The sequence below is a fragment of the Ptiloglossa arizonensis genome, chromosome 1, assembly GCF_051014685.1.
Source record: "Ptiloglossa arizonensis isolate GNS036 chromosome 1, iyPtiAriz1_principal, whole genome shotgun sequence".
Taxonomy (NCBI): Eukaryota; Metazoa; Arthropoda; class Insecta; order Hymenoptera; family Colletidae; genus Ptiloglossa; species Ptiloglossa arizonensis.
This window is the reverse complement of record NC_135048.1, coordinates 4,834,136-4,861,912: the sequence shown is the minus strand read 5'-3', so window position 1 is coordinate 4,861,912 and position 27,777 is coordinate 4,834,136. Positions and strand designations below refer to the sequence as shown.

Genomic DNA, 27,777 nt, shown 5'->3' with positions numbered 1-27,777 from the left:
AAAGAAGAACTTTCGCGCTCTAATTGCGAAAAAAGAGGGAGAACTTTTGCGTTTAATTGAAATAAATATCCAGGAGATTGAAGAGACTTCAATGCCTCGATCCAGGGTTAAATACTTCTCGGTAGCCTAGAGGACACGTATCGTAAGTTTAATTAAACAAACAACCGATGGTACAGCTTTGCGAAAAGCGGAATTTCGAGCAGCACGATTACTCGAGGCTCGTTGCATCGCATTTCCCTCGATCCTCGGGCGTTCCACGGATCCATATCATCGCGATCGTCATCCGTTTTTCAATTTGAGGAAAACGTTCGAGGAGAATTTCGGGTAGCCGATATCAATTGCTATGTGTATTCGCAGCGAGGTGGAAATTCAAGGAGAAATCGCCGGAAGAGAAATAGGATAGGTGGTACGTTTATCGTCGAAGTGGGTTCCGTTGAAAAAGAAACGTAATTTCACTGCCTTTTATTTTATCCGTTCTTATGTCAGCGTATACTCTATCGTACGAGCTACATGGTGCACGTTCCGTCAAAAGTTCGCAATCATCGAAATAAATATAGATATTCGAGTCCGTTGGTTAATGGTGTGATCTACCGTAGCCTATAATTTGTTGTATAAAGTTCGATTAACGACACGTATCACCGGAACGAATTTAAAACAGAGATTGGTCATCGACGGAGAGCTTCGTAGATCGAATAGTGCTGCACCACGTTGGGTTCTCCGTCGTGTTGGGGTCCTCTCGTGTTGAAACGGAAAATCACTTTCAGATAGCTCGTTCGATGTTGCCCTCGCGTCCCAGTCTCGGTGTGTAATCGTTAAACGACGGTTGACCGTTTCGAGGGCCTGCAACCGATCATCGGACAAATATTGATAACGCGAAGACATTAGTGCAGCTACTGGTTCCGTAGAAGTCATTGGCGATGATATTCAGGACTATTAGGAGAGTACAAATTGACTCCAAGAACATGGACAGGCTACGAATAGAAAGATCTTCTTTTTGGATAAACTGTTGATTCAAATTATTGGAGGTGAAATGTAATTGACAGGGTACACGATTATTAGGAAAGTACAGATTGACTCCAAGAACTTGGACAAGCTATTATTAAAAAGATCTTCTTTTTGGATAAACTATTGATTCAAATTATTGGAGGTGAAATGTAATTGACAGCGGACACGACTGTTAGGAAAGTACAGATTGACTCCAGGAACTTGGACAAGCTATTATTAAAAAGATCTTCTTTTTGGATAAACTGTTGATTGAAATTATTGGAGGTAAAATATATTTGACAGCGTACACGACTGTTAGGAAAGTACAGATTGTTTCCAAGAACATGGACAGACTATGAATAGAAAGATCTTTTTGGATAAATTGTTGATTCAAATTATTGGAGGTGAAATATGTTTTATAACATACAGGATTGTTAAGAAAATGCAAGTGGACTGTAGCAAGTAAAACGGGATAGAAGCGTTGTCCATGTCATTAAGAACTGTTAGGAGAGTACCGATTGGCTCCAGAAACATAAACAGGCTATGAATAGAAAGATCTTTTTGGATATATTGTTGATTCAAACGATTGGAGGTGAAATATGACAACATTCACGACTGTTAGGAAAGTACAGATCGACTCCAGGAACTTGGACAGGCTATTATTAAAAAGATCTTCATTTTGGATAAACTTCTGATTCAAATTATTAGAGGTAAAATATACTTGACAGCGTACACGACAGTTAGGAAAGTACCCATTGACTCAAGGAACATAAACAGGCTATGAATAGAAAGATCTTTTTGGATAAATTGTTGATTCAAACGATTGGAGGTGAAATATGACAACATTCACGACTGTTAGGAAAGTACAGATCGACTTCAGGAACTTGGACAGGTTACGAATAAAAAGATCTTTATCCTGGATACGCTGTTGATTCGAGTTGTTGGACGTGAAATATGTTTGACAATATACACGACTGTTAGGAAAGAACAGATTGAATCCAGGAACTTTGACAGGCTGTGAATAAAAAGATCTTCACCTTGGATAAACTGTTGATTCGAGTTGTTGGACGTGAAATATGTTTGACAATATACACGACTATTAGGAGAATGCGAGTGAATTGTAGCAAGTGAAACGAGACAGGCATTGTCGATGTCATCAAGAACACAAATGGTGTCCAAGAACTTGGACAGACTATGAATACAAAGATCTTCTTCTTGGATAATCTGTTGATTCAAGTTGTTGAACGTGAAATATGTTTGATAACATACACGACCGTTAGGAAAATGTAAGTGGACTGTAGAAAGTACAACGGGGTATAGTTGCTGGAGCGAGTCCAGGACTATTAGGAAGATACATTGACTCCAAGAAGTTTCTCAGGCTGCATATACGAAAATTCTACTTATTGGCAATAACGTTCGCGCTAGTTAGGACACGAAGTATGCTCGATGATCTCCAGGTCTTTCAAGAGAGTGCAAACGCACTCGCTGTCTATTTAGACACTTGGGTGGATCGTGGATAGAAAATTCTTCTTCGTACCGGTGATCGTTATTCATAGACACGAGATGACTTTGACGATCTCCGGATCCGTCATGGTGAATACCGACTGATTCTAAGCACTTTGACGGGTCACATATAAGAAATTCTTCTCGGTTAAACCATCGACCCTATTTGTCGCACGAGATATCTTTGATGATCTCCGGGTCTTTTAAGGGGGTACAGAGCGATTCTAGGCACTTTGACAGGCCATAGATAAAACATTCTTCTTCTCGGCTAAATTGTTGACCCTATTTGTTGATCGTCGATATCTTCGACGATCTCCGGGGTCTGTTAAGAGGATACAGACTATGCAGGCAAAAAATTCTCTTCCTTGGCTAAGTTATTGATCCGAAAGCATCAACGCGTAACACTCAAACTGTCCATTATTTCCGTTCGCAAAACACGTTGGCGCCATTTGGCCGGTGGATTTCAGGACGCCCTGTATAAATACCGCATTATAATGCGCTTTATTCTCCGCAAATCCGATCCGTGCGATGGAACGTATAGCGAGCGGGGACGAAATACGAGCGGCACGAGGGGAAAAATTAAATTGGCATTTGGATCGGGTGGGCCGCATCAACAGAACATTCGCGATACACGTCCGCACTTTTGCTCGCGGATCACGTATCGATGGAATAGATTTTCACGCGGATCCGCCGTCGCCAAAAACACTTCGTGACGAGCAGAGTTCTACGCCCAGATCGGAAAAAGACCGATGCTCGTCGAGAGTGAACGGTCGAATACGAGGATAGGTTTTCCAAGAGAAGGACGATACATTAACAAGTAGAAAGATTCTTCCAGATCTTCCGAAATTTGTCCCGAATTCATGAAAATTTCCAGCGTTTAGACGAGAGCCAAAAACACTTTGTGACGAGCAGAGTTCTACGCCAGATCGGAAAAAGACCGATGCTCGTCGAGAGTGAACGGTCGAATATAAGGATAGGGTTTCCAAGAGAAGAAAGATACATTAACAAGTAGAAAGATTCTTTCAGATCTGCCGAAATTTGTCCCGAATCCATGAAAATTTCCAGCGTTTAGACGAGAGCCAAAAACACTTTGTGACGAGCAGAGTTCTACGCCCAGATCGGAAAAAGACTGATGCTCGTAGAGTGAACGGTCGAATACGAGGATAGGTTTTCCAAGAGAAAAACGACAGCAAGACGTAAGATTTTCCTATATCTTGCGAACTTGGTATCGTATCCGTGAAAATTTCGTGCACTTCGCAAGACAAGAGCCAAAATCGCACAAAGGTGTCAGACGTGTTTCGTACCTTGAATGTTAGAGTAGAGCGATCTGTTCTCGTCGATCTTCTGCACCGGGCGGTATTCCCTCATGTACTGACGATCTGGGATCAGCCATGCGGTATCCTTCAGATTTTTGGTCTTGAAGTTCATCGATCTTCCAACGTATCCTGACACAATATCGCGAAAGTCTATAAATCAAGCGTCGTACCATTTTTCGTATGCTCGGCGAGCGATATAGACGAGCCCCGAGCTCTTCGCATTCGTAAACTCAAACAAAAACTCAAGCAAGCGACAACGATGCTTCACCTTCGTAGTCCTGGTCCACGGCCGGGCTCGTGTCTGTGTCGCGCTGGTTATAAAACTGAACGTCTGCTTCGGGTTCCATGTCGAGGTAGCGGTTGAAATTAATATTCGAAATCGGCGGCATCTCGGACCGGCCGACTCTCGGATAGTTGAACATCCCTTCGGCGCGATCTGGACGCGAAAATCCGGCCATTTCGAAACTCCTACCGATCCTGGGATACGGCACCAATCCGGATGTCCGTCTGTTGTTTGTTTTCAATTTCTCAGCCTCTGAAAGAACAGAGGATTGAAACACAACCACGTCCAGTCCAACACAACAGTCGAGTTCTTAACAAACGGTGTCGTTCGACGACAGAAACACGTATTGTATTTTAAACAGAACGATGCTTTTGGGACCGGTGCTGAAGTTTTTGGATGGCAAAGTGTCGATAAAATAAATATTTCCATTCGGTTTCACAAAATTTCGATACGTTCTCGTATACTTGAGAACTAGTCTCTACTTTCCAATAATTAACAAAAGGTATAGAAACGTTGGAAAATTCCAAACGGTGCACCGACTACTTGGAGAATGAAATAGATATTTAAAATTGTCTTGTCCCGTAAATTTCAATGCGCTCTTATAGACAAGGTTCCTAACGTTAGACCAGGGGATACAATAGTCCCGCGTCTAGTTTCCAGTAATTGACAAAAAGTATGGAAACGGAAATATTAAAAATTCTTTCCGGTTCTATAAATTTCAATGTGCTCTCGTACGCAACATTTGCGCTAGCGGAGCCAGGCAAAGTTTCTGCGAACAGAAAGGAAGGCCCGAGGAACAGAGAAAAATGGCCGAATATGGATAGCAGTGAGTTCTCCGGTGTAACGAACCGCGAAACAGTGAAAAATATGGAAGTCTTGGTAACCGGATCGATCGGAGAGTACACACTTACGGTTGAGAGAAGTGGAAAATATTAGAACGACCAGGAATACAAATAGGTGATTTGTCATTGCAATGGCGGCAGTCGGTCTCAGTGATCGAAATTCGATGAAGCGATGCTACGGAGCACGGGATCTAACAGGCACTGAATGCCCCCAGGTATCCGACGTCTGATTTTATACCTTGCGCCAGCTATGGTGCTCGCCACCCCAAGCCCCCGGGGGGTTCAACCCTCTCGTTTCACATTCCCCATCTCACACTTTGCCTCCACGCCGCCCGGTGTCATTCTCATTCGCACGATCGGCACGCTTATTCGTCGCTCGCTCGCTCGCTGATGATCGAACTTTTGGCCGTGGACCTTGTCGCGATGAGCGACTTCTATTGCCAAGAGTGACTCGTTTTTGCAAGGACGTTAAAACAAAAGTCTTCGCGAAACTTTTCAGGTTTGCAGAGCAGTTAAGAATAAGGGACACGTATTTCTTTTTTAGCTGCTATAATTTAAGTTTAATGGTTAAAACCACCCTCCAACGTTTCGCCCCTAGGATGATACCTACGGTACTATTGGACACACCAGGAACGTTTCTAAACAAATTTTTTTACACGATTATAAAATTTTAACCCGACGACCGTTTGCTCGAAAAGTGTAACACGGTAGGTTTGAATTGTCGCTTACGTCGATCAATTTCTTCAAACTTTCACGTTCCGTATGTACAGTTTGAGAAATAAATTCAACGAAAAATTATCCAATTGGAATAATACTTATCAACGATCAAAATGCTTCTGAAATGCTTTTAAAATTGGTAGGGTGTCGTAACTTATCATATCGGCACGAGTTAACGGGAAAGTCGAATACTCTTCGGATGAATTCCCTGAAGAGGGATTTCAATACACGCTGAAACATCGAAAATTAATATTTTTCCGTTAAGGTTTCCTCGTGTATCGAAGACGGATACGGAATATTAAATTTTCGTACCCGAGGTCACATCACGGTCACGTTGTTGCGTTTATACAAATATCGACAAGAAAGGTTAGGTAAAATTAGGTTGAATTTATTTACTCAGAAGTGCTTCGAGGTCGTGTCATTAAATTCATCTGAATGTAAACAAAAACACGGGTTGTGTAAACACAACCTGTGATAGGTTGTTCAATAAGTTTTGTCGTTTGATTAAACGAAGAGAACAGAACCGTTCGATGCAGTTATTGTTCAATAAATTTGATCGAACGACAAAACTTATCGAACAACCCAGTGTATCGGGTGATCGTATTATTCAAGGTCACTTTAACGTTGTCGATATTTTCAAAAGTCTCTTTCGCAAATAAGTGTGTAATGATATGCGAAACAACATCGATGCATAATTTATCAGCTTGTTGTGTTGCTAACAACAACAGAGAGTGTCGATGGTATTCGTCGCGTCGCCCTGTATAATAAAAGGGCCATGCAGGGACGTGCAAACATTCAGAACACCAATTAATGTTTACCGAAATTGTTGGACATTCTCTATAAATCGTATTTCGGAATTAACAGAAACCGCTCTGGTTCCTCTGTATTTAATGCAATGACACGGAACTCTGGGAATGTGTTTCATCCCCGATATAAATTACAAGTTAGAGTCGAATTGATTTCTAGGTCGATATGTTGTTCCCCGGAAGCGAATTTTTTGCGAAAACGTGCGATTCAGAAATGAACGAGGAACTTGTGTCCCTCCAATAGCGTTCCAATGCTCGAGTCGATTCGGTGAAGATCGAAAATATTTCCATTAAACTCTGTAACTGCGGATACATTAATTCTGGAAAATGTTAAGCCGTAACAATATTTATTCGTGGATGTACATACTACGAAGAAAATACCATTGGTAAACAATTTCACCGACTGTACGGACAATCATTTTAAAATAGCTTTTTATTATTTATGCTGAATAAGTAACGCGACATCGATTCGAATAAAAATCGTAAATAATCTAGCCGTTCAACCATCAGCGTTTCTACATTATTTATATCGTGTATTTTTGTTCAAAAACAATATTTATCGAAAAGAGAAGAGAAGACGTCTGCGATCAATGATGAATAATAAAGATATTTAAACTCCTCTTTAAATTACATCGATTAAACATTTTTCATTCGTAACAACAACGTTATTTACATTAATAATATTCTCGCAATACGTAGCGTTTAGTATTTACAATTTATTATTTATTTGACATTATTAGTTACATTATTCAACAATTGTAAAATTTCAGAGTAACAGTTGTAGCCACTATAAACGACGAACTAATTAATTGCGCGATAATTAACGGCTTCTGCACACCTGTAATCGGGTGTAACATTATTTTGCAAGTAACGGTATTGTTTGCCGCCTAAACCGACCATTCACGCGAAATCGAATAACTCGTTTGAAATAACAAACGCAATTCTTAATATCCCAGGAAGTTCCTTCCTTGGAGAGCCCGTAAAAGTCGAAAGGATACATTACCGCCGGTATTTCTAGTTGTTTCCAAACTGTTAAAGTTTCACCGATACAATTATTTTGCAGGCTGCGCCCGTAAACAAAAAGTTTATCCTTCGTTAGCGCCTTACGCAATAAAACGATATTACGATCCTCGGCGTAAACTGCGCCCGCATAATTACTCGTGAAAAATCAGTAATTCGCGGAAATTGATAGTTCGTTTTATCGATACTTCACAAAGGAGAGTCTCTTCGATGAGCAATCATCGAGTCTGGGCCACGTCTAGGTTAGGTCACTTGCCACCAGGCTGCCATTACGAGTGCTCTTTCTCGTTCTACGTTGGCTTTTTTCAATTACGTATGTTCTTTTTCAATGACGAATCTTTATTCTTTACCATGTATAATAATCTCAATTTAAGAATTCTGCGAAGGATTACTATGACAATCGAACGATAATTGACCTTTTTATTACTCTTTTGTTTACAACGTTGTGCAAAGCATCGTTTATCTGCAGATCACCGCACAGAGACGATAGAGTGGTGGGGGTAGTCGGATGGTGTAGTGGGGAGATCCCTCGTTGACTGAGCGGCCAATTCATTTGGCTGTAACTCGTAATAGCGTTTGAAGATGTACCGCGTCAGAATTTAACCTGCGATTCAGAGTCAACGCGTTTAAATTCTTCGAAAGCATTATCGTGTAACGCGTAACGTTCCGAAAGCACCATCGTATTCACGTGACATCCTGACGATTGAAAAATTGATCTCGTACTTATTAGTCAATTTTCTGTTTTTCACACGATACCGTTGAAAACAGACGAATTGGTTTGAATCGATCTAAAATCGTGCACGTTGCGTTTGAAATCGGATAATTGTAATGATTCGTTATAATCCGAATCCACACCTTGCACGTGCTAGGCGACCATACCGTGTACCCAGGATCGAATACAGATTTATAAATGCGTGATGCGATCATAACGGCACAGATTATGCCGTATTACGCGATGGGTCGTGATGTATACGTGCTCGTGGAACGCAGGACACAGAGAAGTACTTTAATCTCCGCGACACCATATTGCACATTTTTCTGGAAAGGCCAGCCGCACTTGTTCAATATCCCTGGATCTGAATACGTGTCATTGTGGAATTCAATATGAAAAACTTAGGAAACGAAAACCATTTTTGACGTTCCTCTACCGTGATACGGTCAGAGGGATAGTCAAATGATCGTACCGTGGTAATAAAGAGAGAACCGATGTGATATCTTTACTAACGAGGAATAAAAAGTGAAGAATAAAATTTCGATAAAATCGTGTCTTAAAATCATCTGTTATTTTTCCATCGATGGTTCGTCTTAGTTCCAAAGTAGACGTTCTGGGTGATATTCCTCCGGTTGAACGCAGATTGAGCTCTTCATCACCTAACAAAATATACGGGCTTCCGAAAACTTCCAATTTCAAGAAACCCGGAACCTGGGAGTCCGATTCGCAACTATCGATCCATGATCCACTGGATATAAAACCTTCAGTGTTCTTTCGACGAGAACTCTCGTACAATTTCGTGTATTCGATCGCTAACTCAGCTCGCGTCTTCTGAACAGTGAATCTTGTGCACAAGTATAAACACTGCTCTCATCGTGGAGAAGTAATACAGACTTTTGGAACCCGTCGTTGTCGCGAAAACAAAATTCTTCGTAACAAGTGGACAGAACCGGGAAGTCCATTTAAGTATCACCTAAGATCTCCAGAGTTCAACTCTTCGGTCTCTCGTTGCGTGGAAATCTCTGTTGTATCGTCTCGATGGTAAATCTTTAGCCAAGATTAGCCGTTACACTTATCGTAGAGAAATATGTAGCCTTCCGAAATCTGCGGCAATCACGAAAATTAGATCATTCGTTAAGTGTGAGTTTCTGTTAAGTGTCACCCACGATCCCGAAATCTCGGTTGCTTCGTTTCTTGCCGCGGAGATACCTAAACAATTGGGTATATTCATCACCGGTCGCTAAATCGCCGGATCTTTTTCCTATCCTCTCGATAACGGGTCGTTTGCATGAAAATAGACGCTATATTCGCATCGCGTGTAACTGATACATCCCGGTAGCTTTATGGAATACGAAAAGGGTATTGATTCGACTTGGATACGCTCTTCCCAGCTCGATACGAAACAATACTTTTCTGATTCGGTATCACCTCCGTTAATATCCGCGGTTACTCGAGTATCGAATAATAAGAATATCGAAAGCAAACGATCAATATGTAACGAGTGGCGCTCTCGAGGAAAGAAACGAAAGATTCAGCGAGGTCATCCGGGCATCAATTCCGTTCAGCAGGCCAATTCCCATGCAAACCTTTCTATCCTGGGTGGCTGCCTTAGGCCTAGGTAATTTAATTCCGACATACGAGAACACTTTCGTGAACGTCTAATTTGCATTCATTCGCGCGCCATGGCTGCGTCTAATTTAAATACAAAGGAGCAGAGAACAGTGGGCTGATACGCGCCATATTTAACGTTTAAGATCGATCACTCCGTGTTACGTTTTAATTAAGCGAACTCGTAGCGCGAGTTTACTTTGGGGAATACCCGGACGAAAGACAGTCGAAGACAGAGAGTATTCAAAGGACCGATTCGAATAATATTGACCATCTCGTCCGGGTTCATTAATGTTGTTTACCGGGGAACATTTTCTTCGCGATTACGAAGATACGCAAATATCGTAATCAAAGGGAAGCGACTATGTCGGGCGATACGGTCGAAAATTGAAACGCTTCATTCTTGTCTAACGAACGAGATAGGGATGAGTTGCTTAGTCTCTCGACCATCCTCCACCTCCACCGACAGCCACCGCGTCCATTTAAACTCCATATCTTTTTTTTTTTTTTCTCTCTTTTTCCTCCCTCTTCTTGAGAGTACGCGGAGCTCGCAAATCATTGTGTTAGGCACAATGAAAAGTTTCGTTGAAGTTGGCAGGGTATCCCATAACTGGAGCTTGTAAGCACATGATGAAACAAATTTATGACAAAAGAATGACAAGCTTCCTTTCTTTTTGCATGAAATTCTTTTCTTTGGGCGAAACAATGTTTCTTTTCGCGTTTATTTGGCTTAACTGGCCCGCAAATATAAAAACTCCGCGCAATCATTGTCCGTCCTAGTACAAATTTACGTTTCCATCATTTTTTTTTTTTTTTTTTGTAAGATGTACAGTCGGTGACTTTCTGTCCCGATGATTTCATACGGAGTCGCTAACTTCAAGTGGTGTAATTTCACGTATAAGTTATACTCGACCATTATTTTCAAATATATGGTGAATTACAGCACGTCATTGGTTGGATTATTGTGACATTTAAAAACAAGATTTCGGAAAAGTTGGAATTATTTCAATCTTAGTTTCAATTCGTGCCAGAAATCTAATTGAAGGTATTGCGATAGTGTATTGTTTCATGTATCGGTACAATGTAATATTTGAACTTTTCGATTAGTTTTCGATTCATATTTTTGCATAAACGTGTATCGCTATTCAACTGCGCCAACACTCCTTGGTTAGAAATATTTTTTTTTCCGTTAAAATAATCATCTCGAGGCAGATAGGGTTAAGCGTTGAATTACATTTTCCGTCATGTTTTAATTTTATACATTTATGCGTCTTTGGGGGTGGGTTATCGTGGTCGAAACAATTTCAACCACGCGTTTACGTTTTATCAGAAAATGCCCGATCAACTAGAGAGCCGGTCGCTTTTAAAATTACCGTATCTGGATTTCATTTTTGTAAAGCAATTACGCCCGGGATAAAATACGAGTGGCTGTTTATGAGGCTGCAAAGCGATGGTGAAAAATACGACGGAATCCCATGATCCGGTAATGTAAAATTACGCAACGCGGAAATTATGATCGTGACTAATGCTGCGAGAATAATTAATCCCATTTTTCTCCGGTGTCGGCCGAAATCACGGTGTGTTTTACAATATTAGCCGAGAACTGAGAGAGATGAAGATTCATCTTTGGAAGGCACAGAATCTATCAACAGAATTATTCTCCTTTCATCGCATTGTCGGGATCGTTCCATTCGCGACTCCAGATGCGATTACATTGCAAAATTTCATTTCTATTTATTTCGAGCGGAGCTCCACATTTTCAACAAAAATAGTTTAACGTTTTAAAGACTAGCTTGGGATTCAGATTCTTTTACAGGCTGCACGTAACTAATGTACAGAACGTGGAAAACTCAGATATTCTGCAAACTTTTTATGTCACATTAACGAGGAAAGTGCATTGTTTTCGAGAGTATTTTGACTTAATTTTTTTTCGGCGATGTAACGCCAGTTGTGTACTCATTCTTCTCTACATATGTGTTCCAACGTGTACCGGAAAACTGAAGAGAATCTCCACGAACTTTATTTTCACTCAAGAATACATTAATTTACAAAAATGTAGCACGATTAGTTTATCAACGGAATTTACACGTTGTTATTGATCGAATAAATCGAGAGGCGTTAAGAAGACGAAATTTATTATTCTGAGCGCAAGATACGTGAGAAAATTACAAATCGCGCATCATTTGTATTTAACTCTTCTTATAATTTTTTCATCGCGATATTACGATGATCATGATTCTATTATTAAAATATTCCCTTTAAACGATTCATTTGTTGTTTTCACAATAGTGTACAATGAAACTCTAGTATTGGTACGTTTGTCTTTCGAAGTAAGGTGTAAAACAATAAATGGTTTAAACAAAAAGGACACGCACTGTGTATTCGAATACACTGTATTAAATAATTATTTAAGGTATCAATAGTCTCCTAACGACATTAACGTATTTCATGGAGTAGAGTACAGTTGAATATTTATTTTATTCAATGCAGTTTTCTGTTGTTTAAAATTGCGTTTTTCAATGATATTAATTTGTGTATATTGCGACTGTACATTAAATTCTCTGTAAAGGTTTGAAAATATTGGCAAAAATACGGTAAAAATAGAAGAGCGTTTTCCATGTGAATTATTTTCATGTATATAGGACTCTGACTGCACGTTACTTGCGAGTAACGAGAATCTTGTTTAATTGGCTTGGCAGCTATACATGGATGTTTTAAAAACATCTCTGTTTAGTTATATATCTCGATGTGTAGTTATATTTATTTTTCTACCAGTCCCGTTTAATTGTCAGGTTCTCCAATAATATATGTATTTGTACAAATTTTTCTACCACCTCTCTTCGATATTACGAAATCTGAGACTAATTCCAAAATTTATCCTACCACTCTTCTTGCACATAATATTTATATTTGCTTCGTTTCAGTAAAATCTCTCTCCTTTGAGACATTAAGATTAAGGAACACTTTATAGCTTCAATGTGTCATTAAGAACAATTTTATTTCAATTGTCCAATTTACTTTTTATCGTCGGAAACATTACAGTTAATAAAAATGTAATGATAATTATGAATTCCTGTTTGTAAAATAAATATTTCATTTTATAAGTGTTTGTATTTCTTTGAACAAAAATCGCGAATAACTAAATGATATATTTTTTTTGTTTTTTTTTTTTTAAACTAAAATTTTATTATTGGAAGGATTTATTCCAATTATATAAAATAAATGAAATATATATACATATATATATAATCTATTCAAGGACATTGGCAAATATGGATACATTTAAATTTTTTATTATTTTTACATTGTAAATATTCATATATAAATTTCCCAATAATATTATGCAGCATCAGCGACACAAAATTGGGTCAATATCAATTACATTTTAGTCTTCTTCGTACAATGCAATTCATCTCTGAAAAGATAAAAAGGTATAAAAAAAATTTACTTAGTATTATCATAATCAACAAATTGTTCAATTGCAGAATCCATTGCTTGACGTGATTACAACTTATATAATTGCAATAATCAATTGCTTATAGAAATTAAAATCGATTAATTACAATTAATTTATTGTCAATTGTAAAAGCAATTTTTTTTTAATTCTATAAATTTTAAAACTTCGTAAAAATGTATAAATTCTATAGTAACTTGTAAATTGTTTATAAATTGACAAATTTTGTATAAACTTAAATGTAGTTTATAACTTGACAAATTTTTAAGAAACTTTTAATAAATTTACAAAATATACCATTTATAAATATATATGCAATTTGTAAGATGATAAAAGATTTATAAATTTATACAAAATTTGTAATTTTATAATAAATGAAAGGGATAAACATGTGCTGTTACATATGTTCATACGAAAACTTTTATTAAAACTTTAACCAGAATCAATATGTTCCATAATTGAATGCATTCTATTTCCAAGAAAAAATTATTTATGTCGCACACTTAAAAACTAACATTTAATTCTCCAATTATAATTGGAATCTGACTTTTCAATAGCGATTGAAGTTAATTACAATTGTTTCTTCAATTAAATTAGTTAATCGATTGAAAACAATTTCCAGTTATTCACATGTCTGCATTACAAATTCTCTTCGCGCCCTCTTTAGATCGTAAAACGCTCCGTTATTTTGAAAAATACTAGTGTAGATTATGACCTATTACGGACAAATTTTTTAAATATATTATAACATTATATGAAAGTCTAATCGAGTTAGGAGTAATGATCTTTAACATTTACAATCATAAGTGACAACAGGTACTCTTTATTGAAGTAAGTTTTCATATAAAAACGCGTCGAGATAATTTATCCACAAACTTTTGGATATTCGAAATTGATAATCAGCGATTCACCGATCGTTGTTCGCCCCATCTAGTATATGTTTCACGCTGTATTCGTATATAGCCGCGTTGATTTTCTTCAGTTCCTCAATCTTCTCCTTCATCTCGAACAGCTTACACGAAGACGGATCATTCGATACCTCCGATTCGGCGTTACTCCCGACGTAATCGTCAAAGTTCAAGACGTCTACGGGATTTCGGTCCCGCGAAATCACCTCGATGGAACTCTGCTTTCCATCGGTATCGTCCGATATCCTCTGCAGGTTAGATACTTGCAGACGCGGCTTAAGCTCGGTGACCCGGAAATTCTCGTAGTGTTTCGCGAAGAACGCCGCCGTGATTGGTCCCTTGTGATCGATCGTTCGAAGAATCTGCTGGCTGGCGACGTCCCAAACGTGCACTTCGCCGCTGATCGAGCCGGAGAGCAAATAACGACAATCGATCGATATCGATAAAGACACGATTGTCGATTTGTGTCCCTGAAAGACTGTTCCTTCAGAACTGTCTTTTCGAACTTGCACGTGATGCTCGATTCCACGCGGCGGTTCGTATAAATTGAATCGATAAATGCTCCCGTCGGTACAGCCGACGAATAAATCGCTTTCGCGCGCGTTCAGGCGAACAGCGGTGAGAGGCACGTCGAACACCAGGGTGAGCAACAGTATTCCGCTACTTGGCTCGTAAATGTTGCATGTACGATCAAGCGATACGGAACATAACCTCCCTCGGACGTGTCCAAACTGTAGGTCCTTCACTGGCAAGGAATGATGAGAGAAACCATGCAGAGGGGTGGTTCTTTCGTTGTTTAGGACGCGATACAAGGACCAGACGAACACCAAACCGTCCTCAGCGCCACTAGCAAAGATCGAACCGTCTGCACTGAACGAGAGACAGTTCACGGTTTGATAATGCTGCGATAAATTTCCCAGCAACCGACCGTTGCATACTTGCCAGACGAAGAGCTTATCGGAAATTGCCGCGACAATGTAAGCGCCGTTCGGTGTAGAAGCTAGAGCTGTCACTTTTCCCGGTGTTGTTAATCTTAGGTTAGGTACAGGAGTTGGATTGTTCAAAGGCCAAATATGTATACGCGGCTTCGTTATATCGGCTCCGATTATGTAACTGTCGCTTAGAAGCTGAAGGGTACGGGATGTTAGAGCACTAGCATTCTTATAGGTCGATAATGATGAACCGGTTCGAGGATCCCACACGGCGGCACTCCAGTGTTCACCGGTACTGTCACTGGTTACTATCACTTCCTCTGTGTTGCTGATTTGTGACATTTTTACTGTTTAAATTATATTTTGAAAATAACCGTGGTCATTTTAGTAACGACATAGTTTGTGCAAACTTATTTTTACTTCAATCAGCACTACTATCGAACTCGATTTTAAATTTCCCGTACACACGTGTCTTAGAATAGGTTAGATTTACTCCATAGACTGTTGCGATACTAGAGCAACCTATCAATGCGCGTTTCTCATTTTTAACGAACCAAATATCAACCAATCGAATGAAATAAAGTTACACTTATGTTTCGTTTTTATATAATTGTAGCTGAAAAATACGATTAAATATGTGTGATAATTATGCAAGAATTGCATACTTTATATTGTTGTACGAACGCAGTAATTTTTGCATTTACATGTATGCAGCGCGATGATTGGATGCGATCTTTGCTGGAAAGTGTCGTGTAGTTTTTATTATTGTAAAAAATAAAGCATCACAAATTAATTATGAACGTTTATTACTTTTTTTTTACCATTCTAAATTTTAGTACTTAAGATACTGTATCTAATTAAACCGACAAGGAATGCAATACTGTTGATTCGAGCTTCAAAACACGGATTATAGTGAGAGAAGTTCAAATTCTTTGACCTTGATCGTGATCGTATGACATAATTGTAATTTGTGTGGAACAAGGATACACGGGTTGCGCTTTCCTATCTTTCCTAGTTAGCTTGGTTATGTTATGTTAGCCCTTGAGATATCTGATACGATTTGCTGACATAACCGATAAGTGCTAAATCACGAAAACAAATTTGTTTCAATTTTCTCATGGGCTTTATCGACGATGAATTGCAAGAAGTCTCAAAACTTTGTCAAAATGTCGTTGACGGTAGTCGCCTCGTTTCCTGTGTGCGCACAATGGTGCGAGTGGAAATAACGTAAGTTTGTTTCTAATACCAATTACGTTGATTAAACAGTTCATTCGTTACAAGTATTCTTAAATCGACAGAAAAACTAAGTTTAAAACGATCGTTGCGTGCATTCAATTTTCAAAGGATTATCCACGTACACCACTGTTGATTGAATTGAAGAGCAAAACTTTATCTGCAAAGTTACTCGATGGCCTAACAGAAGTTTGTGAAAAGGAATGTAAGAAACTTTTGGGCAAAGCTCAGGTACAACAATTTCAATTTTCTGTCTGTAATTTTTTCCTTCTTATATGTACTAATGTTCTACATGAATTTTATTGTTGTAGGTTTTACCGATTATAAAATTTATTCGTAACTTTATCGATGAGAATCCTTTGATATGCTGTTATGATGAAATTTCTGCGTTAAAAAAGATTTTAGAGAATGATGACGAATTAAAATTAAAACAGAAATATTCTAGTATCGGTCTAAAAGTTCACCAAGGATTGTATTACTTCAAGGCCAAAATTGAAGTACCAGATGATTATCCAAATGTTTGTGTAAAGTATGTATAAACGATAACTATCTTTGTCTATTTTCATAGAAGATTGTCGAATCTAAATTTTTATTACAATTACTTCAGATTAGAAGATGCGGACACAAATTTTCCTCCATTATTTATTCGTTACTTTTTGGGACAAGGAAGAGAATTAGGTAGACAGTGCGTAGAGCCACCATTGAAGAAGCAATTACAAAAAACTCCTTTTGTACCATCACCGTCCTTAAACATTGTTACTTCTTTCCTCATAAGGTACTTGATTTATTCCTATTCAATTTTTCAATTCGTGTTATTACTAGCTTTAATTCATTCTCTTTCACCCAGATCTATAAAAACTTTACCACAAGAACATTGTCAATTGTGTAGAAAATTATGTTTACCAACGAATCCAGAAAAAGCAGAAGTCAACGAGAATGCAGATTTGCACGTAGAAAGACTTTACTGCAGTCACTTATTTCATTTGCAATGTCTTGTGACATTCATGAAGACTCCTCCGTTCCATGGTAAAAATAAAATAACTTTATAAATGTGTTGTAATTCTATTTCAATATTACTACATTGATTGATTTTTAATTATAGGGGGTAAAAAGTGTCCAACTTGTGAAAAACGTATCTATCATGACAAGTGGGGAATAAGTGATAAACTTGCAGAGGATCGTTGGGCACACCATCAAGCACGAGCGAGGGAGTTAGCAGAGGTAGCTGATTTTTTCAATTGAAATGTGTATTTCACTTGAATCGTATCTTGACAAATTGCGATGTTTTTGCGATAATTGCAGCATCAAATCTTAGCTAACATATTGCCATGAGAAGTTAGAGAGGGGAGATATTATAATACTGAATTTTTAAGAAATTATTTGTAAGTAAACATGTTGTATGTAACATTCGAGAATGAATGTTTATAGGCCAGTTAAGGAGAAGGTATTTTTAATACCGTAAAGTATACTATAATACACTAAACAATTTATATTTATATTGCACTTTATGATAACAGATCGCTTAATGTGGTGCTAATAATATCAAGCAGTTAATATTTGTCATTTGCTTCATTTACATTATATTATAAAACTTTGAAATAGAATGTTATATCAAAAAATTGATTCAGTAAGTAAGTTTTTAAGCATTGTGCAATTAATAGTAATACGAAAAAAATATAGATTACATGGTAAGATTTGTATCTTGTATCTGAATTTTTAACTACTTTTAGAATTTGTTTTATATTATGCCGATTATGAATGTGAGACAAAATATCTGTGTTTGATTAAAGAGTTTGGGAAAATTTATTAATACGTTCATAATTATCGTGTGTTGAAATACTCTCCAGTTCGTTGATCGAAATATCTGCATATTCTACCGTTATGATGAAATTAACGTGGAATATTGATTTTAAAGCGCTGTGAACGTCGGTATGCATGTATAGTGTTGTTTAGTACTTACCAAATTATCATCCACTCACTGCCACTTAGAAAGGACAATCTCGGACAGCTGAAGTAGCCTCGGTGTGAAAAAAACGCGGTCTTTATGTACTGATTTTAGCGCCATGTGCGGCAACATAAAATCAGTCGATAATATCGATATCGGAAAATAGAAATTTCTAATCAGGTTGGTCATCTTGATATTCAAGCTGGTTACTTTTAATCACATGATAACACAATAATTAATTTTACTATGAATGAAATAAAACAAATACGAAGAAACATTGTTATACGTAACGTTATGCTACATGGGGTGTACTTACGATTCTCTTTTATAATTGTAATAATAAACAGAAGTATATGTGATTGAGATAAATTCTTTGCGTTAATTTCGTTAAAATAAAAATAACGCGTGTTTTATTTATTCGTTTTAGAAATAGTTATGTACATTATAACATTACAAATTTAATCGTATAAATAATTATAACTAAATATTAGTACTAGTGATTTAAATATGAACGTAAGGTGATGCTCACAATTTCATTTTTTTAACGAATACGTTAAAATTATCTATGTTTGTGGTTATTAAGTATCGATTCTGCAAATATTCTTTACACGCGTAACTATTCCGTCTAATCGATCATCGAAAAAAGTCGATACGTTTCGCGGTGTAAAAGAAAATATCAAAGAGCGCCTAATGTATGGAGGTAGTGTATACATGTACGCAGGTTACCTCGTGCATTTGTGAACGTGGTTGTGAGATATTGATCCTCGGTACCGACTACGGGGATCCTCTATTTATCTCGGTCCCGTACTGGCTTGCACGACGCCGTTTATGCGGACATATTTTTATTTGTCCCATAGTTTGTCTTTCTGCATGGTTGGCATTTTTTCCACCAACGATTTCAACGAAGAATGGACGTTGACTCATAGCGTGCTTAAGTGGAACTACCAAGAAACAGTACAGAAAACTTTCATTAAGAAACTTGTAATAACCTAATTTTAACACCATTTATTTATTACGAATAAGTGTTTTAACATTATTTTCTCTTACAGAACTCTCGATAAGAATTTGATATATACAAGTTAAGATATATCTAAACATTTTTCTAAGGTACGTGTACAATATTATAAAAACTTGTCGATAACAATTTTTAATGACTACAGACGATACTTATACCCATTCTTTTATGCGAATCAAATGAACATTTTCTTGGAAAGTAAAGCTATAATAATTTAAGAACAAATCCAGAGATGCATGTGTATCGAAAAACATTCGTACAGATTGATTTTGAATGCAGTGTTTTTTGCGGCGCGTTAGATTTGAAACGATTTCTTTCTTTAAAATAAACGAAAATTTCACATTGAATGAAGGGAAGATATATTCGACGGAATTACGTGCGTCTTAATTTCGACTCGGTAACCGAAACATCGACATTATCGACCGTCTTACGCGACAACTTCTTAGGTTATTTGGGAACAATAGTTTCATCGAAAATATAGTTCCAATAAACGATAAAGAATCGGGAAATAATATTGATCTGACGATTTCCATGGCAGCAATAAATTCATGTGAGAGATATCTAACTTGATTGACCGTGCTATATAATTACTATAACACGATTGGCGAGGTTTTTCGCGTAGATGTACGTACTCGGTTCTGGCAGACAGCCTGTCAGACTAATTCCCAGTTATCGATTCTACGCATACGTGGAAACGCACCGTTGTATTGCATTCGTAGGGTGGGTGAACTGTATATTTCTTACACACCAGTTCACCAAAATATGTTACGGGAAACGGGGGCTGTAATACAAATTCCTTACCTGCCCAATGTCCAAAAATATAATATAAATTATTCAACGCAATTTCTGTTAATCTCGTTTACAATTTTTACAAAACGGTTCAATCAAAATTGAAATATTATTCAGTAACGAATAGGTTAGAACTGAATACAATAGAAATCTACCATATCATTTAATTCGAATTAGGTAAAAATTTGTATTTTCCAATTTCAATTTCGAAATAACCTTTTATCGATTATAATATTTTACGTTAAATAATTATAAGTATATTACAAAAAATATAAAATGCTCAAAGGTGGATCGAATAATTACCAAATTACGTGTAAATGCGTTCTGTCGTTTAATACGATACATTTAACAACGTCTACGATTGTGAAATCGTTAAGACCTCGTATCTATACCGAGTAATTATATAAGTATGCAACATAACTGTATAAGTTAATCGTCGAAAAAACATACCACTGTCCTGAATACCAACACGATATTACCCTAATTCTTCTCCAGAATTGTCCAGAATGGAGATCTCGTAGAAACACGATTTTTCGTATCGTTTTCTTTTTTTTTTTTTTAAGGTTTTCCGCCAACTGTTAGAAAATTTCGTGTCGAGTTAAATGTCAAGCTTCGGACCAACTTAATAGCGTGTCCCACGCACGGCCATCGAAGTATTCGCGATCATAGTTCGGCGGCCAAATTTTGGAGATCGTCCTTGTATGCCGACGACGATCTAGCCTCCGGTTATGCACGTACCAGGGTCGTATTATACACACGATACACCTATAATTGCACGTAGGGCAGCTTCGTCGTAACGCTTCGTGGATCGATAGCTGGGAAATGGCCGGAAGCCAAGTCCGGCGACGTCGTTTCGAGTTTTGCCGTTGTCACCGTATGGGACCTAACCCCTTTCTTCAATGTCCCACTTGTATCGGTCACCACCCCCTCCCCCTCCCGCCCCACCGAACCCGGTGCCTCTTCTTTTCGACTTTCGTTTCTTTCTTGCCGCGAGAATCCCGTCTTTCTTACCCTTCTCTTCTATCATCGTTTCGGGATGAATGAAGGGGCCGGTATTAAAGACGCTGGATCTGTATCGCGAGTGTTCTTGCATGCGTGCACGGAAGATCCACCCTTTAACTCCAAGTGTTTCTTTAAGAGTCGTGCGTTACAAGTTATCGTACCAATCGGGAGTCAATACTTGGACGATCTTTTCTCAGCAATTTTAAGTTGAAAATTTAAGCAATTTTAAGAGAAATTTAATTTTCTCCAGAATATTGAGAACTCACGGTGTCAATTTTATTATTTTTCGTCCCCTCGTCTCCATTCTATCGTACTTATTTTATTTTCTTTTTCCAGAGGGATTTTTCGCTCCCGTTGAAGATTAATATCTAGGAGGCAGGCACGCGAAAATTAGAACGTTTCTTTGGACCAAAGTCCGTGCCAGTGAATTTTCCAACGAGATTCAACGTTACAACGGTCGATCATTATCGAGAGTTTCGTTCTCTAAACTGTTATTGTAATTTTATTACATTTTGTTTCACTGTTAAAGCGTATGAATTTTTATAAAATAGGTATCAGAAATTAAGCAGAGTGGGTGTATTTTTTTTTTTTGTTTGGAGGGCGAGGGATCTTTTATCTCGAGGTATGAAAAATCTGCTTGTTATTAAACGAACGTGAATTCAGGAACGGCAGTTTTTTCACCTGCCCTCTCGAGAGCTTTATTGTTTGTCTTCTTTTATGCGTTCAATCATTGATGTTCGAATCGTGATCCCGGTTGCGCAATAGGCGCAACGCGGGGTGCCATTTATCCCAGCTTCTTTAAATCCTCAAGGGCAGCTTCGGAAAACACCCCCCGGTGAAACGGCAATATCGAAATATGATGCTGTGTTTAGCCAGCAGGGTGCATTCAAGAGCAATATGCGCATTGTTTCTTTTTCCCGTCGTTTCGTTCATCGTTTATTTACTTTGTTGCGAGGTTCGGGCTCTCCGTGTCGATACATTGATAATACCAGCTGATCGTTTTCGTTCCTTAAATATCTTGAATGTTCCTTAAATATCCGAGTATTTCTCATAAATAAATCGGAGAATTGTTTCCGGTACAAAATCGTGTTCCACGGATGAAACTCTATCGCGGTGTACGATCCATCGATAACGGTATACTCAATTATCGATATATAAGTTCTTCGTCTGCAACAATATCACAAAAGTCGAAACATCGACGTTAGACCGGGAATTTAGAATAAATGTTTCAATTGTATACGGAGAGATACCGTTGCCACGGACCTAGGCAAAACATCAAAGGTGCCGGAGAATTCGCAGACCTTTCTGTTTCGCAGAAAGTAGCCGTAACGTTCTAAAGAATCCCTTGCGCATTGTGGGGAGAATTTCTTATCCTGGAGGATCTGAAAGGCGACGGCTGGCCGCGTGAGGAAAAGAAAGGTGGATCGTGGCGCGTGCCACGCGAAGGGTGACCACACGGAGGATCCTTTATTTTGTGGAAGATCGTCCGCATGACACGAGCGTCCACGTATTCCTTTCACCGGGAACAATAGGGTCGTGTCCGAAGGACGTATCACCTCACAGCCAAGGGTAACGGGCATCGTAAATGATCCATGAACGCAGCTGCGTGTGTCTTTCCACGAACTTTCTTCCTTTAATGGGTAAATCGCCTATCTGACCACCACTACCAGCCCGTCTCTTCACTTTTGATCTACCGCCATCGAGTATTTTTTTACTACTGAAATTGTTCCTTAATCGATACAGACTACTACTGTCCGCACTTTCGAAGTATTAGTCAAGTCTATCTTTTCATTTTTTAACTCTTATCGCGGTTGATTTTCTCACTTGTAAACTAAGATTGTAAATATCGTGTCTACTTTCTCTCTTCCGAAGTACTGCTTTAGTTCACCTTCTCGTTAAACTAAGAATGTGGACTAAACTTTAGTCCACGTTCTTAATACTGAACTAATAATTTAGTTTACCTTTCCATTTCTGAATTACTACTTTGATTTACCTTTTCGCTTTTGAACTACTACTCGAGTTTACCTTCTCGCTTTTGAACTATTACTCGAGTTTACCTTCTCGCTTTTGAATTACTACTTGAGTTTACGTTCTCCCTTTTAAACTATTATTTGAGTTCACCTTTTCGCTTTTGAACTACTACTTGAGTTCACCTTCTCGCTTTTAAACTATTATTGGAGTTCACATTTACGCTTTTGAACTACTACTCGAGTTCACCTTCTCGCTTTTGAACTACTATTTGAATTCACCTTTTCTCTTTTGAACTACTAGTTGAGTTCACCTTTTCGCTTTTGAACTACTACTCGAGTTCACCTTCTCGCTTTTGAATTACTACTTGAGTTTACCTTTTCGCTTTTGAACTACTACTAGAGTTCACCTTTTCGCTTTTGAATTACTACTCGAGTTCACCTTTTCGCTTTTGAACTACTACTCGAGTTTACCTTCTCGCTTTTGAACCACTACTCGAGTTTACCTTTTCGCTTTTGAATTACTACTTGAGTTCACCTCCTCCCTTTTAAACTATTATTTGAGTTCACCTTTTCGCTTTTGAACTACTACTTGAGTTCACCTTTTCGCTTTTGAACTACTACTCAAGTTTACCTTCTCGCTTTTGAACTACTACTCGAGTTTACCTTCTCGCTCTTGAATTACTACTTGAGTTCACCTTCTCCCTTTTAAACTATTATTTGAGTTCACCTTTTCGCTTTTGAACTACTACTTGAGTTCACCTCCTCCCTTTTAAACTATTATTTGAGTTCACCTTTTCGCTTTTGAACTACTACTCGACTTCACCTTCGCGCTTTTAAACTACTATTAGAGTTCACCTTTTTACTTTGGAACTACTACTCGAGTTCACCTATCGCTTTTGAATTACTACTCGAGTTCACTTTTTTGCTTTTGAACTACTACTATAATCCACATTCTTACCATTGAACTACTACTTTGGTTCACCATCCCACACCTAAATTACAGTTTTGGTTTATCTTTTCACTTCTAACTATTACTTGAGTTCACCTTCCTACTTAACTACTACCTTCGTTTACCTTTTCACTTTTGCATTTCTACTCTAATGCATTCCATCCCCTGTACATGTCTTCAATTCTGAACAACCATTTCAGTTTACTAATTAATTTCAAAACTACTGTTGTAGCCTAACTTCTGAAGTATTATCGCAGTTTAACTCCCCACTACTATTAGTCCACCTTGGTCTCTGAAGTATTGTCGTGTACCTCGTTACGTCTGAACAATTATTACAGTTAAACTCCACCTAGTGAACAACAGTACGATTCTACTGCTTCTTGTATAACCTACTTCTCGTGTCTGTAAATCCGACCAAACATAAGCAATAACTCAACGCTCAAATTTGTACGTACTGGCCCAAAAATAATGCGACTAAGGACATCGGTAGTATTAAAAGGAACCGTACGATGAATCTACCACAAGCAATCAGGATGGACACTACGCGACCCACGATTATCTCACTTTTGCTAATTATCCAAAAGTTCAATATCGTATTCACTCGAACTTCTCCAAGAAGAAGAAACGTTTGTTCGATTCCATCAGACCCAGTCAACCACCGACCACATCCAAGGACCTACACCCCTAAATTTCCGCCTAACCACCAACACACGGAGTACCCAGATCTCACCCACCTAAGGCGATATCGATTACTCGTACAAGAAGATGCCAGCGTACGCGGAGTACCAAACACGCGAATGTTTAATTCTAGAGGGTAACACGGCAAAAGTAGGAGAAAAGAAGCATAGAGAAGGGCCTGAGCGGCTTACGAGGACCCGCAACAACAAGTTGCAACCACCTGGCGAGGGTAATGTCGGCCACCCAGTGGACTCCAGGTGCTCTTAAAACCCCCTGTCTCGTCCCGCATGCCTGCTGGTAACGTAAACGTCACGGCTAGCCAGGAAGGACCGACGACAGGGCAGTCGAACTGATCTCGAAGAGACGCTGCCAGCATCTCCGTCTCTCTTCTCTCTCTCTCTCTCTCTCTCTCTCTCTCTCTCTCTCTCTCTCTCTCTCTCTCTCTCTCTCTCTCTTCCTTTCTCTCTCTCTCTCTCTGCGGAGGGCAACGGTATCGTTCTGGAACACGCGCGAATCAACGTTCCAAAATCGATACGTACATCTGCCGCAACGTAGGGTCTATTGACTCCTTGCCGCTGCTCCCAGCATCTCCAAGGCGACTCAAGGAAGGAACGCGCGGCGTCCTGCTTTTCCGTTTCCACGAAATTTGATAGGACGGGTGGACGTTTCTCTCCGAACGGCGCGACGCTTGGTCTTATCGGTACCATAGGGTTTTACGGATCACTGGAACCATTTCCGCGGCATTACGTGATATTTTCCTCAACGAATGGTTATTCCGCGGAGCGCTGGTTCCTCGAGTTTCCGCGTTTCTGTTACGCAATGGATTTTTCGACACTCAGTTACAAGAACAGGGGTGTAACCCACAGATGGATCTACGGTCGACGAGTGGGGGGTACGGGGGGAGGGTGGGGTGTTTCTGATGAAATTTTCAATTCGATAGACTCATTCGAAATACTATACTCCATTTTTGATTAGCAATCTTTGTAAATTGGGTTTGTAACTTAAATCTTTGTTAATAACGCGGGTAAATAATTACGAATTATTCCGATTTAGGGAACTGTCAAGTATTCAGCAAGTAGTACAACCGTAATTTCGTTTAATATAATTGAAATAATTTTATTCGAATTTTATTACTTGTTATAATTTGAAAAATGTTATGATAAATTGTACTTCGGACAAGCATAGTTTATTTAATGTAGATAAATTAATTTGCAAGATTTGGGTGGCGTTGTTTGTATCTTGAAATATATAAGTATTATAGTTAAATTGTACAAAGAGAATGTCACGTAAATAAATAAATACGGAAACGGGGGTGCAACCTCTTCTTTGTATTAATTTATGTTCCTTTTGTACAATTTAACTACTTAGATCTATAAATAATAAATTTTCGTATGCCAGAGAGATCGCAAATTAGAAATCGAAAGGTGTAAACTTAAGTAGACTATGCTCGTTCTGACTATATTTATTATAATATTTTTTTGAGAAGTAACACGTACATTTGTACGTTTCATTATAATTTAATCTTATTGTGAGTAATTTTATGACAATATACTTCTAATGATACGTATTAAGGTTTTCAAGAGTTAATGAAATTCTAACATATTTAAACATGAAAATTTCATCAATTTTGGAGCAAACTTTATTCGATGTTCGTAATGTAATCGAGAAATTGAGTCCATTACGGAAATATTATTTTTAAAAGTTAGGTTTAATTTTTTTTAATTTTCTTACGTTCTTGAAAGAGCCATTTTAAACGTGTCGATCCTCTGTAAAGTTTTGCAAAATACGTGTGTAAAGGAACTATTTCCATAAATTGAGAGGTGTGTGCCAAAGGAGCGATTGGGCAAAAAGGTGCAGTAAATTTTTATGGGCCATAGTCCGCCCGAAAGTACGAATTATAGCACACCGCAGTAATAAACGTTTCAAAAGTATGTCTAACAAAAAGTATAGTGTTTGTCAGCATATATGCTATCGAGACAACTGATCGATACAAATTTTACATATTAAATGTTACACTTTTTGACCGTGTGTCCTCGGTTGCCAAGTATTTAGTTGGTTTAGAATAAATGAAAACAGTTTTAAACGATACATTGGGAACAATTAAACGTTGAAATTTATTTACAGATATTGTCGATGGGCGTTAATTTCAATTAATCATTTATACAAAGACAATTTATAATATTATCAAAATTGTTTCGACATCGAGAAACAATTTCATCATCCGAATTGTTGAATCGCGCGATTGCAATATTTAATATAATTTTTACACGTTTACGCATTACGGTTATTACACAAACCTTGAACATCGTCGAAAAGTTTCAAGGCATTTAAAAGTTTTTGACCAATACTTGGTCGTTTTTAAAAAACAACGAATTTGTAATTTCGACTGAAAGATATACAAAAAATGGAATAATTTAAAGTGACTACTTTTAAAACGACTCAACTCGTACATCTTCCCACCAAAAATCATTATTTTCTACAAAACGTGAGAAAAAAAATATTTTTTCATCTCGTAAATTATTCATCTATAAATCATTCAGCTCGTTGTACGTCTTTGCGACTAAATTTTCTTATTTTCAACAATCGTCCAAATGTCTTGTAATTTTTTCCGGACGTTCGTAACGAATATTTCGTAACGATATATTTACAACAGACTCGACGTATCAATTACTGGTCACGAACAATCCGAAGCGAACAACGCGTCGGAAAGAAAAACAAAGCGTTCAAATTCTCCGCCCCACGAGGTACGCTAGATATTTGGCAGACGCGCGACCAATTCGAGCATAATTTCTCTATCGATGCACGGCTATTAGTTTCTGCGATCGATCCGTGTCACTCGACACCGCCGTTCATGGGACACCATTCATGCACCGGACTGTAAGAAGAGAATACGTATCCGTTCATCGACGAAGGATAAGCGTCCGCTCGGTTATACGCGTAGAAACAGACAGGCATAGTAGGTAGGGTAGAATGTCGAGCGAGCGAGAAAGAAAGAGAAAGAAAGAGAAAGAAAGGGAGAAAACGACGAAGAAGGAAGAGGAGAAAGAAAGAAAGAAAGAAAGAAAGAAAGAAAGAAAGAAAGAGAAAGAAGGGGAGAAAGAGGGTAGGCGG

General features: G+C 38.2%; 3 protein-coding genes and 1 long non-coding RNA gene across 4 annotated transcripts; 2 read left to right on the top strand and 2 right to left on the bottom strand.

The window, feature by feature from the left end:
• Window positions 1–453: 453 nt before the first annotated feature.
• On the bottom strand, window positions 454–5,124 carry LOC143149636 (CAPA peptides). The gene is made up of 4 exons (XM_076317209.1): window positions 4,998–5,124; window positions 4,072–4,338; window positions 3,792–3,932; window positions 454–840 (listed from the first exon to the last, which is right to left on the bottom strand). Exons 1-4 carry the CDS (start codon window positions 5,053–5,055, stop codon window positions 761–763), a joined length of 546 nt encoding a protein of 181 aa, XP_076173324.1. The 5' UTR covers window positions 5,056–5,124; the 3' UTR covers window positions 454–760.
• An 8,533-nt stretch (window positions 5,125–13,657) lies between these two features.
• LOC143149919 (WD repeat-containing protein 18) lies at window positions 13,658–15,572 on the bottom strand. Its single transcript, XM_076317771.1, has one exon. It carries the CDS (start codon window positions 15,425–15,427, stop codon window positions 14,153–14,155), a length of 1,275 nt encoding a protein of 424 aa, XP_076173886.1. The 5' UTR covers window positions 15,428–15,572; the 3' UTR covers window positions 13,658–14,152.
• A 298-nt stretch (window positions 15,573–15,870) lies between these two features.
• On the top strand, window positions 15,871–18,626 carry LOC143149921 (uncharacterized). Its single transcript, XM_076317787.1, has 6 exons — window positions 15,871–16,312; window positions 16,384–16,549; window positions 16,630–16,847; window positions 16,926–17,093; window positions 17,166–17,344; window positions 17,421–18,626. The coding sequence occupies exons 1-6, from the start codon at window positions 16,203–16,205 to the stop codon at window positions 17,558–17,560; spliced, it is 981 nt and encodes a 326-aa protein (XP_076173902.1). The 5' UTR covers window positions 15,871–16,202; the 3' UTR covers window positions 17,561–18,626.
• A 328-nt stretch (window positions 18,627–18,954) lies between these two features.
• On the top strand, window positions 18,955–21,592 carry LOC143151557 (uncharacterized). Its single transcript, XR_012993373.1, has 3 exons — window positions 18,955–19,244; window positions 19,313–19,370; window positions 21,406–21,592. It is a non-coding gene; the product is annotated as an uncharacterized LOC143151557 (long non-coding RNA).
• The last annotated feature ends 6,185 nt before the right edge of the window (window positions 21,593–27,777 follow it).